At 46.8% G+C, this 19,472-nt stretch overlaps 2 protein-coding genes across 6 annotated transcripts in view; one reads left to right on the top strand and one right to left on the bottom strand.

Moving 5' to 3' along the window:
- The first annotated feature begins 1,035 nt into the window (after positions 1-1,035).
- Positions 1,036-19,472, top strand: part of saal1 (serum amyloid A-like 1) — a 38,350-nt gene continuing 19,913 nt past the window's right edge. For 3 of the 5 annotated variants that reach the window (XM_070899781.1, XM_070899777.1, XM_070899780.1), the window contains exons 1-5: positions 5,414-5,525; positions 7,067-7,222; positions 14,081-14,194; positions 15,053-15,136; positions 15,790-15,869. In XM_070899781.1, the coding sequence (XP_070755882.1) occupies positions 7,097-7,222; positions 14,081-14,194; positions 15,053-15,136; positions 15,790-15,869 (404 nt within the window). In that variant the 5' untranslated portion in view covers positions 5,414-5,525; positions 7,067-7,096. Of the gene's footprint in view, positions 1,109-5,413; positions 5,526-7,066; positions 7,223-14,080; positions 14,195-15,052; positions 15,137-15,789; positions 15,870-19,472 lie in introns of those variants that run through there. The other 2 variants (XM_070899779.1, XM_070899778.1) reach the window with 2 other exon arrangements.
- LOC139279652 (serine/arginine repetitive matrix protein 1-like) lies at positions 4,706-7,083 on the bottom strand. Its single transcript, XM_070898759.1, has 2 exons — positions 6,933-7,083; positions 4,706-5,265 (listed from the first exon to the last, which is right to left on the bottom strand). The coding sequence occupies exons 1-2, from the start codon at positions 7,081-7,083 to the stop codon at positions 4,706-4,708; spliced, it is 711 nt and encodes a 236-aa protein (XP_070754860.1).

Raw genomic sequence — 19,472 nt, 5'->3', positions numbered from 1 at the left:
GGGAAGCTTCTTCATGCAGAGGGTTATGGAGGTCTGGAACTCACTGCCTGGAAGGGTGGTGGATGCAGAAACCCTCACCACATTTAAAAGGTGCTTGGATAGGCACTTGAAGTGCCGTAATCTGCAGGGTTACGGACCTAGAGCTGGTAAGTGGGATTAGATCGGATAATCTCTTGTTGGCTGGCGCAGTTATGATGGTAAGTACTTCAGGGAATCTAATTTGGCCAGGGTGATCTCCTGGACTAGTTATGATCGCCTAGATGGGTTGGAGAAGAATTTTCCCAGATTTTTTCCCCCAATTGGCCTGGGTTTTTATCTGGTTTTTGCCTCTCCCAGGAGATCACATGGCTCCGGTTGGGGTGGAGTGTAGAAGGTTTCAGTATAAGGGGTGTCATAGTTGTGTGAGGCGGGCTGGGTGCTCTTTGCCTTTCCGTCATTGTTCATAGGTTTGTATGTAACCTTCAGGGCTGCTGACCGAGGGCCGTGCGGCTCTTTGTCGGCTGGCGCGGACACGATGGGCCGAAATGGCCTCCTTCTGCGCTGTAAATTTCTATGTTTTTATGTTCCTATGTTATATTATGTGCCAGGCAGCAGTTACACTACACAAAGTGCTGCCATTGACAAAGAAGGAGACAGAACTGTGAATAATAGGAAAATGCCAGGTGTGGGTCTGCTTTTGCTGCTACGTGGTGACTCTTGCAATCTTACCCTGTTGAGTTTTGGACGAGACCAAACATGACAGCCCCCAGAAATGCACAGGCGATCTGCCCGCACCTAAGAGGTCCTTGGACGGAATTGAGAGATTTATGGAAGCAGCAAATGGTGAGTAGAGGAGAAAACTACAGACAGCAGAGACAAATTAATAATGAGAAAGAAAAGAACTGCACTGCCGAGCCAGCGGGTGGCGCTGTGAGTGGAGGGTGTGAATAGACTCCGAGCCAACGGGTGGCAAAGGCTAAAAAATAGACAACAAGGCAGCTTGGCAGTGCTAAATGGTATATACTTTAATGCAAGGAGTATAGGAAATAAGGCAGATGAGCTGAGGACACTGATAGATACGTGGGACTATGATATAGCCATTACTGAGACATGGCTGAAAGAAGGGCAGGTATGGCAGCTCAACATTCCTGGTTACAGAGTTTTCAGGCAATATAGAGGGGGGGGGGGGGGGGGTCACAGTATTGATTAAAGAAACAATTACAGCTGTGAGGAGGGATGATATGTTCGAAGGATCGTCAAATGAGGCTATATGGTTTGAACTAAAGATCAAAAAAGGGGCAATCACACTGCTGGGAGTGTACTGTAGACCCCCAAACAGTCCGAGGGAGATAGAAGAGCAAATATGGAGACAAATTTCTAACAAGTGCAAAAACAATAGGGCAGTAATAGGGGATTTCAATTACCGATATTAAGTGGGATACTATCAGTGTAAAAGGTAGAGGACATAGAATTCATAAATTGCATTCTGGAGAACTTTTTTAGCCAATCCGTAGCAAGCCCAACAAGGGGTGGGGTGGTGGGGGCGAGCAGTTCTGGACTCAGTTTTAGGGAATGAAGCTGGGCAGGTGGAAGGAGTATCAGTGGGAGAGTATTTTTGTGGTAGTGATCATAATTCAGTTAGTTTTAACATAATTATGGATAAGGACAAAGAAAAAACAGGAATAAGGATTCTAAATTGGGGTGATTTAGCAAAAGTGGACTGGAAACAGTTTGTTGAAGGTAAATCAGTGCCAGAGCAGTGGGAGTATTGGAGAGAGAGGTACATGGAGTTCAGGGTAAACAAAGAAAAAGGGTAGAGCTGCCAAATTTAGAGCCCCCTGCATGACAAGGTACATGCAGGGTAAGGTAAGGCAAAAAAAGGGAAGCCTATATCAGATATCATGAGCTCAATACTGCAGAAAGCCTAAAAGAGTGTAGAAAGTGTAGGGGTGAAATTAAGAAGGAAATTAGGAAAGCAAAAAGAGGACATGAAAAAATACTGGCAAGTAGAGTGAGAGTAAACCCAAAGATGTTTTACAATTACATAAAAAGCAAGAGGATAACTAAGGAAAGAGTAGCGCCTATTAGCGACCAAAATGGTGATCTATGTGTGGAGGCGGAGGATGTGGGTTCGATACTTTATGAATACTTTACAGCTGTCTTCACAAAAGAGGACGATAGTGAAATATTGGATGCGATAAACATAGGGAGAGAGGAAGTATTAAGGGCTTTAGCATCCTTGAAAGTAGATAAATTGCTAGGACCAGATGAAATATATCCAAGGCTATTAAAAGAAGCAAGGGAGGAAATTGCGGAGGCTCTGACCATCATTTTTCAATCCTCCCGGGCCACAGGAGTTGTGCCAGGGGATTGGAGAACTGCTAACGTTGTTCCATTGTTCAAAAAGGGAGGAAGGGATAAACCGAACAATTACAGGTTAGTTAGTTTAACCTCGGTGGTGGGCAAATTACTGGAACCAATTCTGAGGGATGGTATAAATCTTCATTTAGATTAATCAAGGACAGACAGCATGGATTTGTTAAGGGAAGGTTGTGTCTGACTAACTTGATTGAGTTCTTTGAGGAGGTAACAAGGAGGGTTGATGAGGGCAGTGCGTTTGATGTAGTTTACATGGATATTAGCAAGGCTTTTGACAAGGTCCCACATGATAGGCTGATCAAAAAAGTAAATGCCCATGGGATCCAAGGGAGAGTGGCAAATTGGATCCATAATTGGCTCAGTGGCAGGAAGCAAAGAATAATGGTTGAGGGGAGTTTTTGTGACTGGAAGACTGTTTCCAGTGGGGTTCCACAGGGCTCAGTGCTCGGTCGGTCCCTTTTTGTAGAATATTTTAATGATTTAGACTTAAATGTAGGGGGCATGATAAAGACATTTGCAGATGATACAAGAATTGACCGTGTGGTTGACAGTGAGGAGGAAAGCTCTAGACTGCAGGAAGATATCGATGAACAGAAAAGTGGCAAATGGAATTCAATCCGGAAAAGTGTGCGGTAATGCATTTAGGGAGGGGCAACAAGGCAAGGGAATACACAATAAATGGGCGGATATTAAGAGACCTTGGAGTTTATGTCCACAGATCCTTAAAGGTAGCTGGACAGGTCGATAAGGTAGTTAAAAAAGCATGGAATGCTTTCCTGTATTAGCCGAGGCATAGAATACAAGAGCAGGGAAGTTATGCTAGAACTGTATACAACACTAGTTAGGCCACAGTTTGAATACTGTGTGGAATTCTGGTCACCACATTACAGGGAGGATGGGATTGCACTAGAAAGGGTGCAGAGGACTGGAAAACTTTAGCTATGAGGAAAGATTAGATAGGCTGCGTTGTTTTCTTTGGAACAGAGGAGGCTGAGGGGAGATTTAATTGAGGTGTATAAAATTATGAGCGGCCTAGATAGAGTGAATAGGAAGGACCTATTACCCTTAGCAAAGCGGTCAATAACCAAGGGGCATAGACCACCCCAACGTCTGTCGTCGAGCTACAGTACGCGGACGACGCCTGCGTCTGCGTACATACAGAGGCTGAACTCCAGGATATAGTCAACGTATTTACTGAGGCGTACGAAAGCATGGGCCTTACGCTAAACATCCATATGACAAAGGTCGTCCACCAGCCTGTCCTCGCCACTCAGCGCTGCCCCCCAGTCATCAAGATCCACAGCGCGGCCCTGGACACCGTGGACCACTTCCCATATCTCGGGAGCCTCCTATCAACAAGAGCAGGCATCGATGACGAGATCCAGCATCGACGACGAGATCCAACACCGCCTGCAGTGCGCCCGTGCAGCCTTCGGCCGCCTGAGGAAAAGAATGTTTGAAGACCAGGCCCTCAAAACTGCACCAAGCTCAAGGTCTACAGGGCTGTAGTAATACTCGCCCTCCTGTATGGCTCAGAGACATGGACCATGTACAGCAGACACCTCAAGTTGCTGGAGAAATACCATCAACGATGTCGCCGCAAGATCCTACAAATCCCCTGGCAGGACAGGCGCACCAACGTTAGCGTCCTCAACCAGGCCAACATCCCCAGCATTGAAGCACTGACCACACTTGATCAGCTCCGCTGGGCGGGCCACATAGTCCGTGTGCCAGACACGAGACTCCCAAAGCAAGCGCTCTACTCGGAACTCCTTCACGGCAAATGAGCCAAAGGTGGGCAGAGGAAACGTTACAGGAACACCCTCAAAGCCTCCCTGATAAAGTGCAACATCCCCACCGACACCTGGGAGTCCCTGGCCAAAGACCACCCTAAGTGGAGGAAGTGCATCCGGGAGGGCACTGAGCACCCCGAGTCTCATCGCCGAGAGCATGCAGAAATCAAGCGCAGGCAGCGGAAAGAGCGTGCGGCAAACCAGTCCCACCCACCCCTTCCCTCAACAATTGTCTGTCCCACCTGTGACAGGGACTGTGGTTCTCGTATCGGACTGTTCAGCCACCTAAGGACTCATTTTTAGAGTGGAAGCAAGTCTTCCTCGATTCCGAGGGACTGCCTATGATGAGATGATGATGAGATTTAAAGTAGTTGGTGGAAGGATTAGAGGGAGATGAGGAAACATTTTTTCACCCAGCGGGTGGTGGGGGTCTGGAACTCTCGGCCTGAAAGGATGGTCGAGGCAGAAACCCTCATCACATTTAAAAAGTACTTGAATATACACTTAAAGTGCCGTAACCTACAGGGCTACGGACCTAGTGCTGGAAAGTGGGATTAGGCTGGATAGCTCTCTTTCCGCGGAAAGGCCTCTGTCTGTGCAGTAATGTTCTGTGATTCGATAGCACTGAAGGGAGGGTGTGAATCCCGGCGCCGGGCCGCGGGTGGCGCTGTGAAGGGAGGCTGTGAGGGGGCGCCGGGCCGCGGGAGGCGCTGTGGGGGGAGGGTGTGAAGCGGCGCCGGGCCGAGGGTGGCGCTGTGGGGGGAGGGTGTGAAGCGGCGCCGGACCGAGGGTGGCGCTGGGGAGGATGTGAAGCGGCGCCGGGCCGAGGGTGGCGCTGTGGGGGTGGGGAGGGAGGTTGTGAGGCGGCGCTGGGCCGCGGGAGGCGCTGTGGGGGAGGGTGTGAAGCGGCGCCGGGCCGCGGGAGGCGCTGTGGGGGTGGGGATGGAGGTTGTGAGGCGGCGCCGGGCCGCGGGAGGCGCTGTGGGGGAGGGTGTGAAGCGGCGCCGGGCCGCGGGTGGCACTGTGGGGGTGGGGAGGGAGGTTGTGAGGCGGCGCCGGGCCGCGGGAGGCGCTGTGGGGGAGGGTGTGAAGCGGCGCCGGGCCGCGGGTGGCACTGTGGGGGTGGGGAGGGAGGTTGTGAGGCGGCGCCGGGCCGCGGGAGGCGCTGTGGGGGAGGGTGTGAAGCGGCGCTGGACCGCGGGTGGCGCTGTGGGGGTGGGGAGGGAGGTTGTGCGGCGGCGCTGGACCGCGGGTGGCGCTGTGGGGGGGGAAGGCCCGGTGCCGAGCGGCCTGTCGCGGTTGAGTTGTGTGGAGAGCGGCCTTTGCTGTGGTGTATTGTGAGAGTTTGGGCCGCGGGGGAGAGGAGCTGCCTCGGTGAGTGAATGTCGGTGCTTCTCTGACCGAGGGCCCCGGCCCGGCCCGGCCCGCCTCACCCACAGGCAGGCAGTCAGGCTGTGTCTGATGTTCCACACCACACACACTTTGACCAAGCACACAGCGCCATTCACACCCTCCGTGCACAGGGCTGTCTCCCTGGGGCTGTGCACTTTCTGTCTGTCTCAGTGTGTGAGGGACATTTGATGGCGAGCTGCTTGCCATCTGCAGTCACCAACAATCCCTGCTTTCCTTGCTGGGATGTGATGGTGGGGTAAGGGTAAAGCGGGATCTTTCTGAGGTTGAGAGCTGGCTGCAAGATGACACACTAGTCAGTGAAAGTTTGGAACTAAGTCAGCCCTCTGTGGGAAATGTGGCAAGTCCTTGAGCCAGGCAATACTGCAGTACCACCTCAGGTCTACAGGGCCGTAGTAATACCCGCCCTCCTGTATGGCTCAGAGACATGGACCATGTACAGCAGACACTTCAAGTCGCTGGAGAAATACCACCAACAATGTCTCTGCAAGATCCTACAAATCCCCTGGGAGTACAGACGCACCAACGTCAGCGTCCTTGACCTGGCCAGCATCCCCAGCATTGAAGCACTGACCACACTTGATCAGCTCCGCTGGGCGGGCCACATTGTTCGCATGGCTGACACGAGACTCCCAAAGCAAGCGCTCTACTCGGAACTCCTTCACAGCAAACGAGCCAAAGGTGGGCAGAGGAAACGTTACAAGGACACGCTCAAAGCTTCCCTGATAAAGTGCAACATCCCCACCGACAGCTGGGAGTCCCTGGTCAAAGACCAGTCTGCCCTAAGTGGAGGAAGTGCATCCGGGAGGGCGCTGAGCACCTCGAGTCTCATCGCTAAGAGCATGCAGAAATCAAGTGCAGGCAGCGGAAGGAGCGTGCAGCAAACCAGACTCCTCACCCTTTCCCTCAACCACTGTCCCACCTGTGACATGGACTGTGGTTCTCGTATTGGACTGTTCAGCTACCTAAGAACTCGTTTTTACAGTAAAAGCAAGTCTTCCTCGATTCTGAGGGACTACCTATGATGATGATGATGATGATGACTGCCTCAGGGCACTGTTGATGATTTACCAGTCAGTCCGGTTTACTACTGAAACCTATCGCTGAGGACTGGGATCCTTCCCACTTGGCTCTGGATAAGAGGGAATAGGTAGGGTATCCTAGTTAGAGAGGTAATGGAAATCTGCTCTGGTCACTTGCTTGGTTTGGAGACTGGTGATCTCCAAATCAGATACCGGGCCAACCAAATGAAAATGTGAGAGTAAATTAGAAAATATATAGTAAGTCTATCAGCATTGAAAAAAAGACAGATTAACGTTTCAGATGGGAATTCGTCACTGTGACTTTATAAAGGGGCTTCTCTTGACTTACTTTTCCTGTATGACACAAGGTGCTCTGCATGTGTGCTTCGGGTGCAAAAATTGGGCAGACTTCCAGCCAGTTTCTCTTCCAACCCACCATCCCCTCCTGATGGTTTAATGCTGCGATTCCTGTGTTTCCCACAGTAGGATTGTCCGGACATTCTGAATGCTGGGATGGATCGCAATCCATCCCCACCACCGAGTGACGAAAGCGAAGATGAGACCACCAGAGTCGATGCGATTGGAAACACAGTCTACAGCAAACACTGGTTGTTCAGCACACTAATGCGGCTGATCGAGGTAACATCTGTGTCCTGTGCTTGAGTGGTGTACATAAAAATGCAGCAGATATTTTGAAATGACAGTGATGCAGATTTGATCAATCAGAATTGGAAACCTTAGCTCTGTAGACTTGGATGGCAAATGAATTGAATGGCCTTTTACTCAGCTGTACAGATTGAAAGGCTGTGGATTGAATTCTTGGTCTGTACTGAATTACCTAATCTCAGTTAAGGTGACAGTGGGGATGTACTGTTGCCCTAATTGCCCCTGGTTTTTGGGGGGTGGGGGAAGTCAGTCAAAGTTTGCTATTGATTAATCATTGAGAAAAAGGGATATGTGTGTGGATGACAGAATTCGGCTCGATGATGATGTCCTACATGTTTGAGTAGTCGACTGTTAGCACGGTCTTGGAGAGGGTACAGAGGAGATTTACAAATATTGTACCTGGGATGAGGGACCCCAGTTATGTGAAGAGACTGGAGAAGCTGGGGTTGTTCTCAGAGCAAAGAAGGTTGAGAGATTTAATAGAGGTGGTCAAAATAATGAAGGGTTCTTATAGAATAGAAAGATAAAAGCATTTCCAATCTATAGTAATGACTTGGATGAAGGAACCGAGTGTAATGTAGCCAAATTTGCTGATGATACAAAGATAGGTGGGAAAGAAGTTGTGAGGAGGATGCAAAGAATCTGCAAAGGCTCAGTGAGTGGGCAAAAACTTGGCAGATGGAGTATAATGTGGGAAAATGTGAGGTTATCCACTTTGGTAGGAAAAATAAAAAAGCTAATTATTATTTCAATTGGGAGCGATTACAAAATGATGCAGTACAGAGGGATCTGGGGGTACTTGTGCATGAAACACAAAAAGTGAGTGCAGGTACAGCAAGTAATTAGGAAGGCAAATGGAATGTTGGCCTTTATTTCAAGGGGGATGGAGTATAAAAGCAGAGACAACTGTACAGGGTATTGGTGAGGCCACACCTGGAGTACTGCGTACAGTTTTGGTCTTATTTAAGGAGGGATGTACTTGCATTGGAGGCAGTTCAGAGAAGGTTCATGAGGTTGATTCCTGAGATTAAGGTGTTGTCTTATGACGAAAGATTGAGCAGGTTGGACCTATACGCATTGGAGTTTAGAAGAATGAGGTGTGATCTTATTAAAACGTACAAGATTCTGAGGGGTAGATGCAGAGAGGATGTTTCCCCTCGTGCGGGAATCTAAAACTAGGGGGCATAGTTTCAGAATTTAAAATGGAGATGAGGGGGAATTTCTTCTCTGAGGGTTGTGAATCTGTGGAATTCTCTGCCCCAGAGAGCTGTGGAGGCTGGGTCGTTGAATATATTTTAAGGTGGAGATAGACAGATTTTTGAATGATAAGGGAGTCAAGGGTTATGGGGAATGGGCAGGAAAGTGGAATTGAGGCCAAGATCAGATCAGCCATGATCTTATTGAATGGTGGAGCAGGCTCGAGGGGCCAAATGGCCTACTCTTGCTCCTATTTCTTGTGTTCTTAAAGTGTTTCCACTGGAGGGTTGGTAACCAGAAGATAAAGATTTAAAAGAATTGGTTTAAAAAAACCCGAGGGAGATGAGGGGACTGTTTTTACGCAGCGAGTTGTGATTTGGAATGCACTGCCTGAAAGGGCGGTGGACACAGATTCAAAAGGGAATTGGATAAATACTTGAAAATGAAAAATTTGCAGAACTATGGGAAAGAGCATGAGTCTGGGACTAATTATATAGCTCTTTCCAGGAGCCAGCACAGGCACGATGGGCTGTTCTGTGCTGCAAGATTCTATACTTAACTCCATCTGACCAATCGTGTCTGAGCTTGACTCCTGTGATTGTCCATTATTTGTGGAGCCTAATTCTTAACATTTCCTTTGGGTTAAAATGAGTGAACTGCTCTCCTGACGACCCCATGAGTTTGTACAGCAAGTAGCTGGGCTACATAGAGCAAGAAGGTCCCAGATTTGATCTCCTGCTTATGCTGAGACAGAAGATAACTAGGGTATTGGTGGCTACAATTCTTCTGAGCCGCCCTGGGTTAGGGACGGGAAAATCATCGCTGGAAGTTGCACATGTAAATAGAAACATAGAACATAGAAACATAGAAAATAGGTGCAGGAGCAGACCATTCAGCCCTTCGAGCCTGCACCACCATTCAATATGATCTTGGCTGATCATGCAACTTCAGTACCCCATTCCTGCTTTCTCTACATACTCCTTGATCCCTTTAGCCGTAAGGGTCACATCTAACTCCCTTTTGGATATATCTAACGAACTGGCCTCAACAGCTTTCTGTGGTAGAGAATTCCACAGGTTCACAATTCTCTGAGTGAAGAAGTTTCTCCTCATCTCGGTCACACTGGGTGGGTGATGTGAAATGGTTACAATGAGATGTTTTAATTTTGAGGAGCCTCTCTGTTCTCAGTAAGTAGACCCAGGAACTACAGCCTCTCGCATTTCTGGCCTTGCAGAGAGGTTGTACCCTTGGGAGTTGCACAGATCTTGGTTCACCAGTATAAACGGCACTCTTCAGTTCTAGTCATTCCAGAAGATTGAAATGCCAACGCACTTGAATTAATTTCAAGCTCCAAATTCAAATACCTGCACAAAGTTTGTTTTGAATAATATTGACCAGCAAATACAAGGCAGAATAATTCTACACAAAGACTAGCTGCCAGCTCCCAGACCTTTGGTGATACTCAATGCTTCTTCAGTAAATATATAGGCTTTAGCACCACAAGTCTGATTCCAACTCTCTGACGATTTGTTCTTGAAGACTCTGTATTGCATCCTTCGATTTTTACATGATCTCCCCCTAGCAACTGAAAGCCTGATGGGTATGTATCGTATTTCTCTTTGATTTGCCCAGCAATCAGTGAATTCAATATATGGATGTAAAAAATGTCATCATTTCCAGACAATTGTTTTCAGTATTGAATATGACTTGCACAAAATAAATGTCATTGGCACTTTGGAAACCTGTTGAATTAGCAGATTAAATAAATCTGAGGATGCAGAGCAAAGGGAATTTACAGCAGTCTAGAAAGCTTCCCAAATGCATCCAGGTATCTTGGTGAAGGTAGTGTGCCAGACTTGAGTTGTTAGAATCATAGAATGGTTACAGCACAGAAGGAGGCCATTCGGCCCGTCGAGCCCGTGCCGGCTCTCTGCAAGAGCTCTTCAGCCAGTCCCGCTCCCCAGCCCTTTCCCCGCAGCGCTGCAAATTTTTGTTTCCTTCAGGTACTTATCCAACTCCCTTTTGAAAGCCACGATTTAATCTGCCTCCACCACCCTCTCGGGCAAGTGGAGGGCAGAGAAACCTAAGGCAAAAAGGGCCACATTACAGCAAAATTCTAAAGGGGCAAAGGGTGTTAGAAAGACAAGCCTGAAGGCTCTGTGCCTCAATGCGAGGAGTATTCGGAATAAGGTGGACGAATTAACTGCGCAGATAGCAGTTAACGGGTATGATGTAATTGGCATCACGCAGACATGGCTCCAGGGTGACCAAGGCTGGGAACTCAACATCCAGGGGTATTCAACATTTAGGAAGGATAGACAGAAAGGAAAAGGAGGCAGGGTGGCATTGCTGGTTAAAGAGGAAATTAATGCAATAGTAAGAAAGGACATTAGCTTGGATGATGTGAAATCGGTATGGGGTGGAGCTACGAAATACCGCTAGTGGGAGTTGTGTACAGACCACCAAACAGTAGTAGTAAGGTTGGGGACAGCATCAAACAAGAAATTAGGGATGCATGCAATAAAGGTACAGCAGTTATCATGGGTGACTTTAATTTACATATTGACTGGGCTAACCAAACTGGTAGCAATGCGGTGGAGGAGGATTTCCTGGAGTGTATCAGGGATGGTTTTCTAGACCAATATGTCGAGGAACCAACTAAGGAGCTGGCCATCCTATACTGGGTGATGTGTAATGAGAAAGGACTAATTAGCAATCTTGTTGTGCGAGGCCCCTTGAGGAAGAGTGACCATAATATGGTAGCATTCTTTATTAAGATGGAGAGTGACACAGTTAATTCAGAGACTAAGGTCCTGAACTTAAGGACAGGTAACTTCGATGGTATGAGACGTGAATGACTAGAATAGACTGGCAAATGATAGTTAAAGGGTTGACAGTGGATAGGCAATGGGAAACATTTAAAGATCACATGGATGAACTTCAGCAATTGTACATCCCTGTCTGGAGTAAAAATAAAACTGGGAAGGTGGCTCAACCGTGGCTAACGAGGGAAATTAAGGATAGTGTTAAATCCAAGGAAGAGGCATATAAATTGGCCAGAAAAAAACAGCGAACCTGAGGACTGGGAGAAATTTAGAATTCAGCAGAGGAGGACAAAGGGTTTAATTAAGAGGGGGAAAATAGAGTATGCGAAGAAGCTTGCCGGGAACATAAAAACTGACTGCCAAAGCTTCTATAGATATGTGAAGAGAAAAATATTAGTGAAGACAAATGTAGGTCCCTTGCAGTTGGATTCAGGTGAATTTATAATGGGGAACAAAGAAATGGCAGACCAATTGAACAAATACTTTGGTTCTGTCTTCACGAGGGAAGACACAAATAACCTTCCGGAAGTACTAGGGGACCGAGGGTCTAGTGAGAAGGAGGAACTGAAGGATATCCTTATAAAGCGGGAAATTGTGTTGGGGAAATTGATGGGATTGAAGGCCGATAAATCCCTAGAGCCTGATAATCTGCATCCCAGAGTACTTAAGGAAGTGGCCCTAGAAATAGTGGATGCATTAGTGATCATTTTTCAACAGTCTATCGACTCTGGATCGTTTCCTATGGACTGGAGGGTAGCTAATGTAACACCACTTTTTAAAAAGGGAGGGAGAGAGAAAGCGGGTAATTATAGACCGGTTAGCCTGACATCAGTAGTGGGGAAAATGTTGGAATCAATTATTAAGGATGAAATAGCAGCGCATTTGGAAAGCAATGATAGGATCGGTCCAAGTCAGCATGGATTTATGAAGGGGAAATCATGCTTGACAAATCATCTGGAATTTTTTGAGGATGTAATTAGTAGAGTGGACAAAGGAAAACCAGTGGATGTGGTGTATTTGGACTTTCAAAAGGCTTTTGACAAGGTCCCACACAAGAGATTGGTGTGCAAAATCAAAGCACATGGTATTGGGGGTAATATACTGATGTGGATAGAGAACTGGTTGGCAGACAGGAAGCAGAGAGTCGGGATAAACGGGTCCTTTTCAGAATGGCAGGCAATGACTAGTGGAGTGCCGCAGGGCTCAGTGCTGGGACCCCAGCTCTTTACAATATACATTAATGATTTAGATGAAGGAATTGAGTGTAATATCTACAAGTTTGCAGATGACACTAAACTGGGTGGCAGTGTGAGCTGTGAGGGGGACGCTAAGAGGCTGCAGGGTGACTTGGACAGGTTAGGTGAGTGAGCAAATGCATGACAGATGCAGTATAATGTGGATAAATGTGAGGTTATCCACTTTGGGGGCAAAACCGCAAAGACAGAATATTATCTGAATGGCAGCAGATTAGGAAAAGGGGAGGTGCAACGAGACCTGGGTGTCATGGTTCATCAGTCATTGAAAGTTGGCATACAGGTACAGCAGGCGGTGAAGAAGGCAAATGGTATGTTGGCCTTCATAGCTAGGGGATTTGAGTATAGGAGCAGGGAGGTCTTACTGCAGTTGTACAGGGCCTTGGTGAGGCCTCACCTGGAATATTGTGTTCACTTTTGGTCCCCTAATCTGAGGAAAGACATTCTTGCTATTGAGGGAGTGCAGCGAAGGTTCACCAGACTGATTCCAGGGATGGCTGGGCTGTCATATGAGGAGAGACTGGATCAACTGGGCCTTTATACATTGGAGTTTAGAAGGATGAGAGGGGATCTCATAGAAACATACAAGATTCTGACGGGACTGGACAGGTTAGATGCAGGTAGAATGTTCTCGATGTTGGGGAAGTCCAGAACCAGGGGACACAGTCTTAGGATATGGGGTAGGCCATTTAGGACTGAGATGAGGAGAAACTTCTTCACTCAGAGAGTTGTTAACCTGTGGAATTCCCTGCCGCAGAGAGTTGTTGATGGCAATTCATTGGATATATTCAAGAGGGAGTTAGATATGGCCCTTACGGCTAAAGGGATCAAAGGGTATGGAGAGAAAGCAGGAAAGGGGTACTAAGGTGAATGATCAGCCATGATCTTATTGAATGGTGGTGCAGGCTCGAAGGGCCGAATGCCCTACTCCTGCACCTATTTTCTATGTTTCTATTCCAGATCCTAACCACTCGCTGCGTAAAAATGGATTTCCTCATGTTGCCTTAGGTTCTTTTGCCAATCGCCTTATTTCTGTGCCCTCTGGTTCTCGACCCTCCGCCAATGGAACAGTTTCTCTCCATCTACTCTGTCCAGACCCCTCATGATTTTGAACACCTCTCAACCTTCTCTGCTCTAAGGAGAACAACCCCAGCTTCTCCAGTCTATCCATGTAACTGAAGTCCCTCATCCCTGGAACCATTCTTGTAAATCTTTTCTGCACCCTCTCTGAGGCCTTCACATTCTTCCTAAAGTGCGGTGCCCACAATTGGACACAATACTCCAGTTGAGGCTGAACCAGTGTTTTATACAGGTTCATCACTACTTCCTTGCTTTTGTACTCTATACCTCTATTTATAAAACATCCCTTAATGGCAAGGAAGTGGTGGTATTGGCTGCCATTCTTGGTCGAGTTTTATTTGTTCTGTATGAGAGTCAGGGTTCTGCTTGTGACCCCAAGCACAGAACTTTATTGCGTTACAGGTTTTTGTCGGGGTATGTAGCAGGATGATTGGGTGACACTGAAATATATTAATTGTCCTGCTTCACTTTCTCAGCTTGTCTCTCCGGAGGGTGAAGAGGCAGAAGTGTCGGGTTCCAGAGCCGAGACCGAGCTGGATGAAGATCTGGAGAATGAGATCTGTAAAGTCTGGGACATGTCTATGGATGAGGTAATCACAGGGCTGTATGGAGGCCTTGAAAGCCCGATAGCTTTTTGAACGTAGTTGATTGCCAGATTTTGAGGCACGATCCTATCTCTGTCCCAAAGCCCTTGTCACCTCTGTTACTGTCTTCTGCATGGTCGTTCACTCCCACTCAAAATCCTTTTGCTATTTACTGTTCCATCTTTAAATTCCCCTCCCTGGCTCGACACACTGTCCCTGGGATGAGCAAGGTGGTGAACTGGACTCTAGCTTTGGAGGTAAATAAGAGCATTTCTTGCAGCTGAGGCTTCTGACTCTTTACTTCACTTCCCCGGGAAGGTTCGTGAGATGGGAAGTCAGTCATGTGGAGAATTCACCAGTTGATTCTTTGTCCTCTCGCACTGTAGTACGACACATGGAGATACCATAGGAGCCCTACACTGGGAAGACTCTGGAGTGATAAAGTGGACATTTTGTTTTGCAATCATAGCTTCACACTTTTCATTCTGGAAAAGACTGATGATTGAGGGGTCGGGCTCTCCAAGACGTATGTGGTCAGTGTCTCTGACCCTGTGAGGTGCATGATCAATGCCCTGAGCCCCGTGACAATGCTGTGGTCATGGCCACATAAGCCTGCCTCTTTGTGCTGCAAGCTTGACACTATGAGGTGCACGATCACTGTTCTCCGACCCTGTGGGGCGCGAGGTCACCCCCGGCCCTGTGGGGCGCGAGGTCGCCCCCGGCCCTGTGGGGCGCGAGGTCACCCCCGGCCCTGTGGGGTGTGCAGTCACTGCCCATGACCCGTTGAAATGCATCGTCACTGTCTCTGAGTCGGGTGCATGTCACCGTTGCCTGCTAACCCAAGCTTTGTGCTTTGTGTTGCAGGATGTTGCTGTATTTCTTCAGGAATTCAACGCGACAGACATCTTGTTGGGGATCATCGGTAAATCCAAGTGTCCCCGACTAACGGTGAGTGAGGAGTGTAGTAAGTGAGGGTTTATTCATAATGTTATACATTGTTGTATGCAGTAGGCAATGACACACAGCTTGTCGGGTGTGTGATAGTCTCACTACTTCTGGTTGTTGGCAGAGAGGGTGACCTGGTAATCAAACCTCTCCAGCATAGGTACCTAGTTTTATAATATCACCCATGGCAATAATATCTAGTTGTAATAATGCTTTCCTAGATATGAGAATTAAGTTTGTAATAACGTTCTGCTGTTGGGCATAGTAGTCCCCCGGTTTGTAGTAAGATATCCCCTCTCGCTGTTCTATGGCTGTAATTAGTCGGTGCACAACGAGGAATAGGTTCCAGATCGAAAAGAAACTTGGTTGTTCCTCCCTGCCAATGGAGGCATCCTCCAGGAGGTCATCCACTGACATGGTGCTGGAGATTGTGGATTTACTTGAGTTTTCCATTATTATTTTGGGGGGCTCGGGGAGTATTTATACAGAACTTTCCCTCAGGAGATTAAACGGTGGGGCAGGACCATGGTGGGATAGATTGTATATGGTTTGTGAAAGGAACGATCTTCAGCTAAATGGTCATTTCTCATTCCATGTTTTTCTTGTACAACAATGTTGTGGAATTGCTTGATAAAGTGACTCTTCTTTGAGGCTAGGAGATCTGCGTTGGTATCCTGGGGAACATGGCTTGTTACAAGGAGACCTGCCAGTCAATCACTAACAACGATAATCTTGTGTGAGTATTGGTAGGCGTGCCATGCTGCATGTTCCTGCATCAAAAGATTTAAAGATAAGTCCACTGCTTAGAATTCTCCTCTTCTGTTTTGAGCCACCTGCAATGTTTCTCCCATCTTCTCTTGCAAATGGAACAGTGTAAGATAGAGTGAGCAGAGAATATCGTCGCTGAGATTTTCAGTTGTCAGTCATGCACCAGAGACTTGGTCTCACACGAGAAGCAGCCCCTCTGTATCCCCCAACAATCACACCAGAGCTCATGACATTTTACAAATTACATTTATGAGCTGCTTCCTGTCTGCAATTTATCACCAAAATGAGTCTCCTGCATTATAGATAGAATCAGTTCACCAATAAACTCTGCTACTTATTTTCTAATTGAAACCTTGAACTAAATCTTTGTTGCACTAGGGAGGTGTAGCGATTCGCTACATAATCATAGGATTTTAAACAAAGATGGTTGGCCAAGAAAGCGGGATAGAAAACAAGAACCTTTTCACTCTGGGACAGAGGTTCAAATCCAGCCCACACTGATGGGATTAATTTCTCCTCACTGCTGTTCGCAGGGTTCTATGTGGAAGAGTTGGGCAATCTCAGTCCAGTTCCTAGTTGGCTCGCTGCACAGCACAAAACTGCACCAGCAAGTTCACTTGGAGAAGACATGGGATAGTTGGTGTGGGAAATGAAAACATGCAGTGCTGGTGTACCATGGGAGTGTTGTTCCGAGGTTCGGGTGGAAGCACAATGTTGAAGGAGCTTCACTCTCGCTTTATTTCTTGTGTCTGACCTGGGAGCGCCTGATGGGTCAATATAAAGTGAGCTTTACTCTGCATCTGACCGCTGTACCTGACCTGTGATTGCTTGGTACTGCCCTTGAATTGTACAAACTTTGCCAAAAAAGTATTAACACACCCAAAAGTGATCAGAAGTGTAAAGGCTCCCAAAAATAGACATTGGTGCTATTTCAGTGTGTGATGTCTCCGATACAGAGGTGTGGGAAACTTTTAGCATTCCCCACATAGGCGCAGACAACGTAAGCCCTTGAGACTGTATTGCAATTTTACTCCAATTGCAAATCATGCCAGATAGTTGTGACACCCGTACCATAGTGCAGCCATTTCAACACCTGCTAAAAATAGTTTTAGTAAGCATGCATTAAGCATCTAGGCTATAATATGTGGCACAGTATGCTAAAGGATGTGGGTTGGCTGGAACTGGAGAGAGGTGTGGTACCAGGTGTTGCATCTTTCAAGGATTTATTTGATATTTTTACCACAGGCTTTATGTCTCAAAATAAACCCCTAAGCTGCTCTTGCAAATATCCAATTACCAATGATCGCAGTTTAAGAATCATGCTCTATGCCAACCTCCATTGGAAACCCTCATTTACTGTAGGTGTTTTTCAGCGAGAAGCTGCAGACTAAAAGATATTGAATAAGTTGAGAGGCAGTATAATTTATTCAACCTAAAAGCTCTGGGAGAAGGATGTTGGGCTTGAATCCACATACTTGAATTGGTCAACAATTTGGTCTAATTTACGATTTAGATGTTTAATTTATAAAGCAAAGAATGACTTCAATTGAAGTTGCTCCACAGATTCTGTAATACCTCAAAGAATGGGTAAATTGGGAATCAGAGAGGAAGTGTTGCTGTAAATCAGAAGAAGGTATCCTTCTTCACACATTGTGGAAGTGTTCTATGATTTCCCCCTTCTGGGAATTCAGTAAGAGCCTTAGCCAAGGCAAGGGTCACTGTTGATTATGGCCCTAAAGTATGTTTGTTGGGATTATTACCAGAGGTGACAGCTCCACATTGTTTACACAGACCGATTGTTGGTGGCAAAGAGGGCCATTGTCTTGGACTTGCTCAAAGGAATCGCCTCCATATTGCCACTGGGTGATGCGGGCCATGGGAATATGAATCTAGAGCACCTAATGTTCTGTAATGCTGTACTGCCAGATTTGGGAAGTGACGTAAAAGGTTACTGCACAAGATAAAAGTTCACGGGGTTGGGGGTAATATATTAGCATGGATAGAGAATTGGCGAACAAACAGAAAACAGAGTCGGGATAAATGGTTCATTCTCTGGTTGGCAACCAGTAACTAGTGAGGTGCCGCAGGGATCAGTGCTGGGAAGATGAGAAACTTCTTCACTCAGAGAGTTAACCTGTGGAATTCCCTACCGCAGAGAGTTGTTGATGCCAGCTCATTGGATATATTCAAGAGGGAGCTAGATATGGTCCTTACGGCTAAAGGGATCAAGGGGTATGGAGAGAAAGCAGGAAAGGAGTACTGAGGTGAATGATCAGCCATGATATTGAATGGTGGTGCAGGCTCGAAGGGCCGAATGGCCTACTCCACCTATTTTTTATGTTTCTATGACCCCAACTATTTACAATCTATATTAATAACTTGGAGGAAGGGACTGAGCGTAATGTAGCCAAGTTTGCTGACGATACAAAGATGGGAGGAAAAACAATGTGTGAGGAGGACACAAAAAATCTGCAAAAGAGCATAGACAGGCTAAGTGAGTGGGCAAAAATTTGGCAGATGGAGTATAATGTTGGAAAGTGTGAGGTTATGCATTTTGGCAGAAAAAAATCAGAGCAAGTTATTATTTAAATGGAGAAAGATTGCAAAGTGCTGCAGTACAGCGGGACCTGGGGGTACTTGTGCATGAAACAGAAAAGGATAGTATGCAGGTACAGCAAGTGATCAGGAAGGCCAATGGAATGTTGGTCTTTATTGCAAAGGGAATGGAGTATAAAAGCAGGGAAGTCTTGCTACAGCTATACAGGATATTGGTGAGGCCACATCTGGAATACTGCATGCAGTTTTGGTTTTCATATTTACGAAAGGATATACTTGCTTTGGAGGCAGTTCAGAGAAGGTTCACTAGGCTGATTCTGGGGATGAGGGGGTTGATTTATGAAGAAAGGTTGAGTAGGTTGGGCCTCTGCTCATTGGAATTCAGAAGAATGAGAGGTGATCTTACTGAAACATATAAGATTATGAGGGGGCTTGACAAGGTGGATGCAGAGAGAATGTTTCCACTGATGGGGAGATTAGAACTAGAGGGCATGATCTTAGAATAAGGGGCCGCCCATTTAAAACTGAGATGAGGAGAAATTTCTTCTGAGGGTTGTAAATCCTCTGCCTCGCTGCCTCAGAGAGCCAAGGAAGCTGGGACATTGAATAAATTTAAGACAGAAATAGACAGTTTCTTAAACGATAAGGGTATAAAGGGTTATGGGGAGCGGGCAGGGAAGTGGAGCTGAGTCCATGATCAGATCAGCCATGATCATATTGAATGATGGAGCAGGCTCAAGGGGCCGTATGCTCCTATTTCTTATATTCTTGTGTTCTTACGAGGAGGACCCTTGCAGTACAAGGTTAAGTGGTTGAGTTCTCACATTGTAAATGGAAAAATGCCTCCTGTGTAGCTGCCTTGGACCTGACTTCCCTCCTGGGATCAAGGACCTAAGATGGGGCAAGTTGGGCCTGTCTTGGCATTGAGACGAATGCCTTTCTTTCTTCTTTCTTTCGTTCCCTGTTTCTCTCTCGTTTCAGTTTGGTGTGTTATTTAGAAAGGGTTTGCAGGGCT

This window comes from Pristiophorus japonicus, chromosome 14 (genome assembly GCF_044704955.1).
Source record: "Pristiophorus japonicus isolate sPriJap1 chromosome 14, sPriJap1.hap1, whole genome shotgun sequence".
Lineage (NCBI taxonomy): Eukaryota > Metazoa > Chordata > Chondrichthyes > Pristiophoridae > Pristiophorus > Pristiophorus japonicus.
This window is presented reverse-complemented; position numbering and strand designations above follow the sequence as displayed.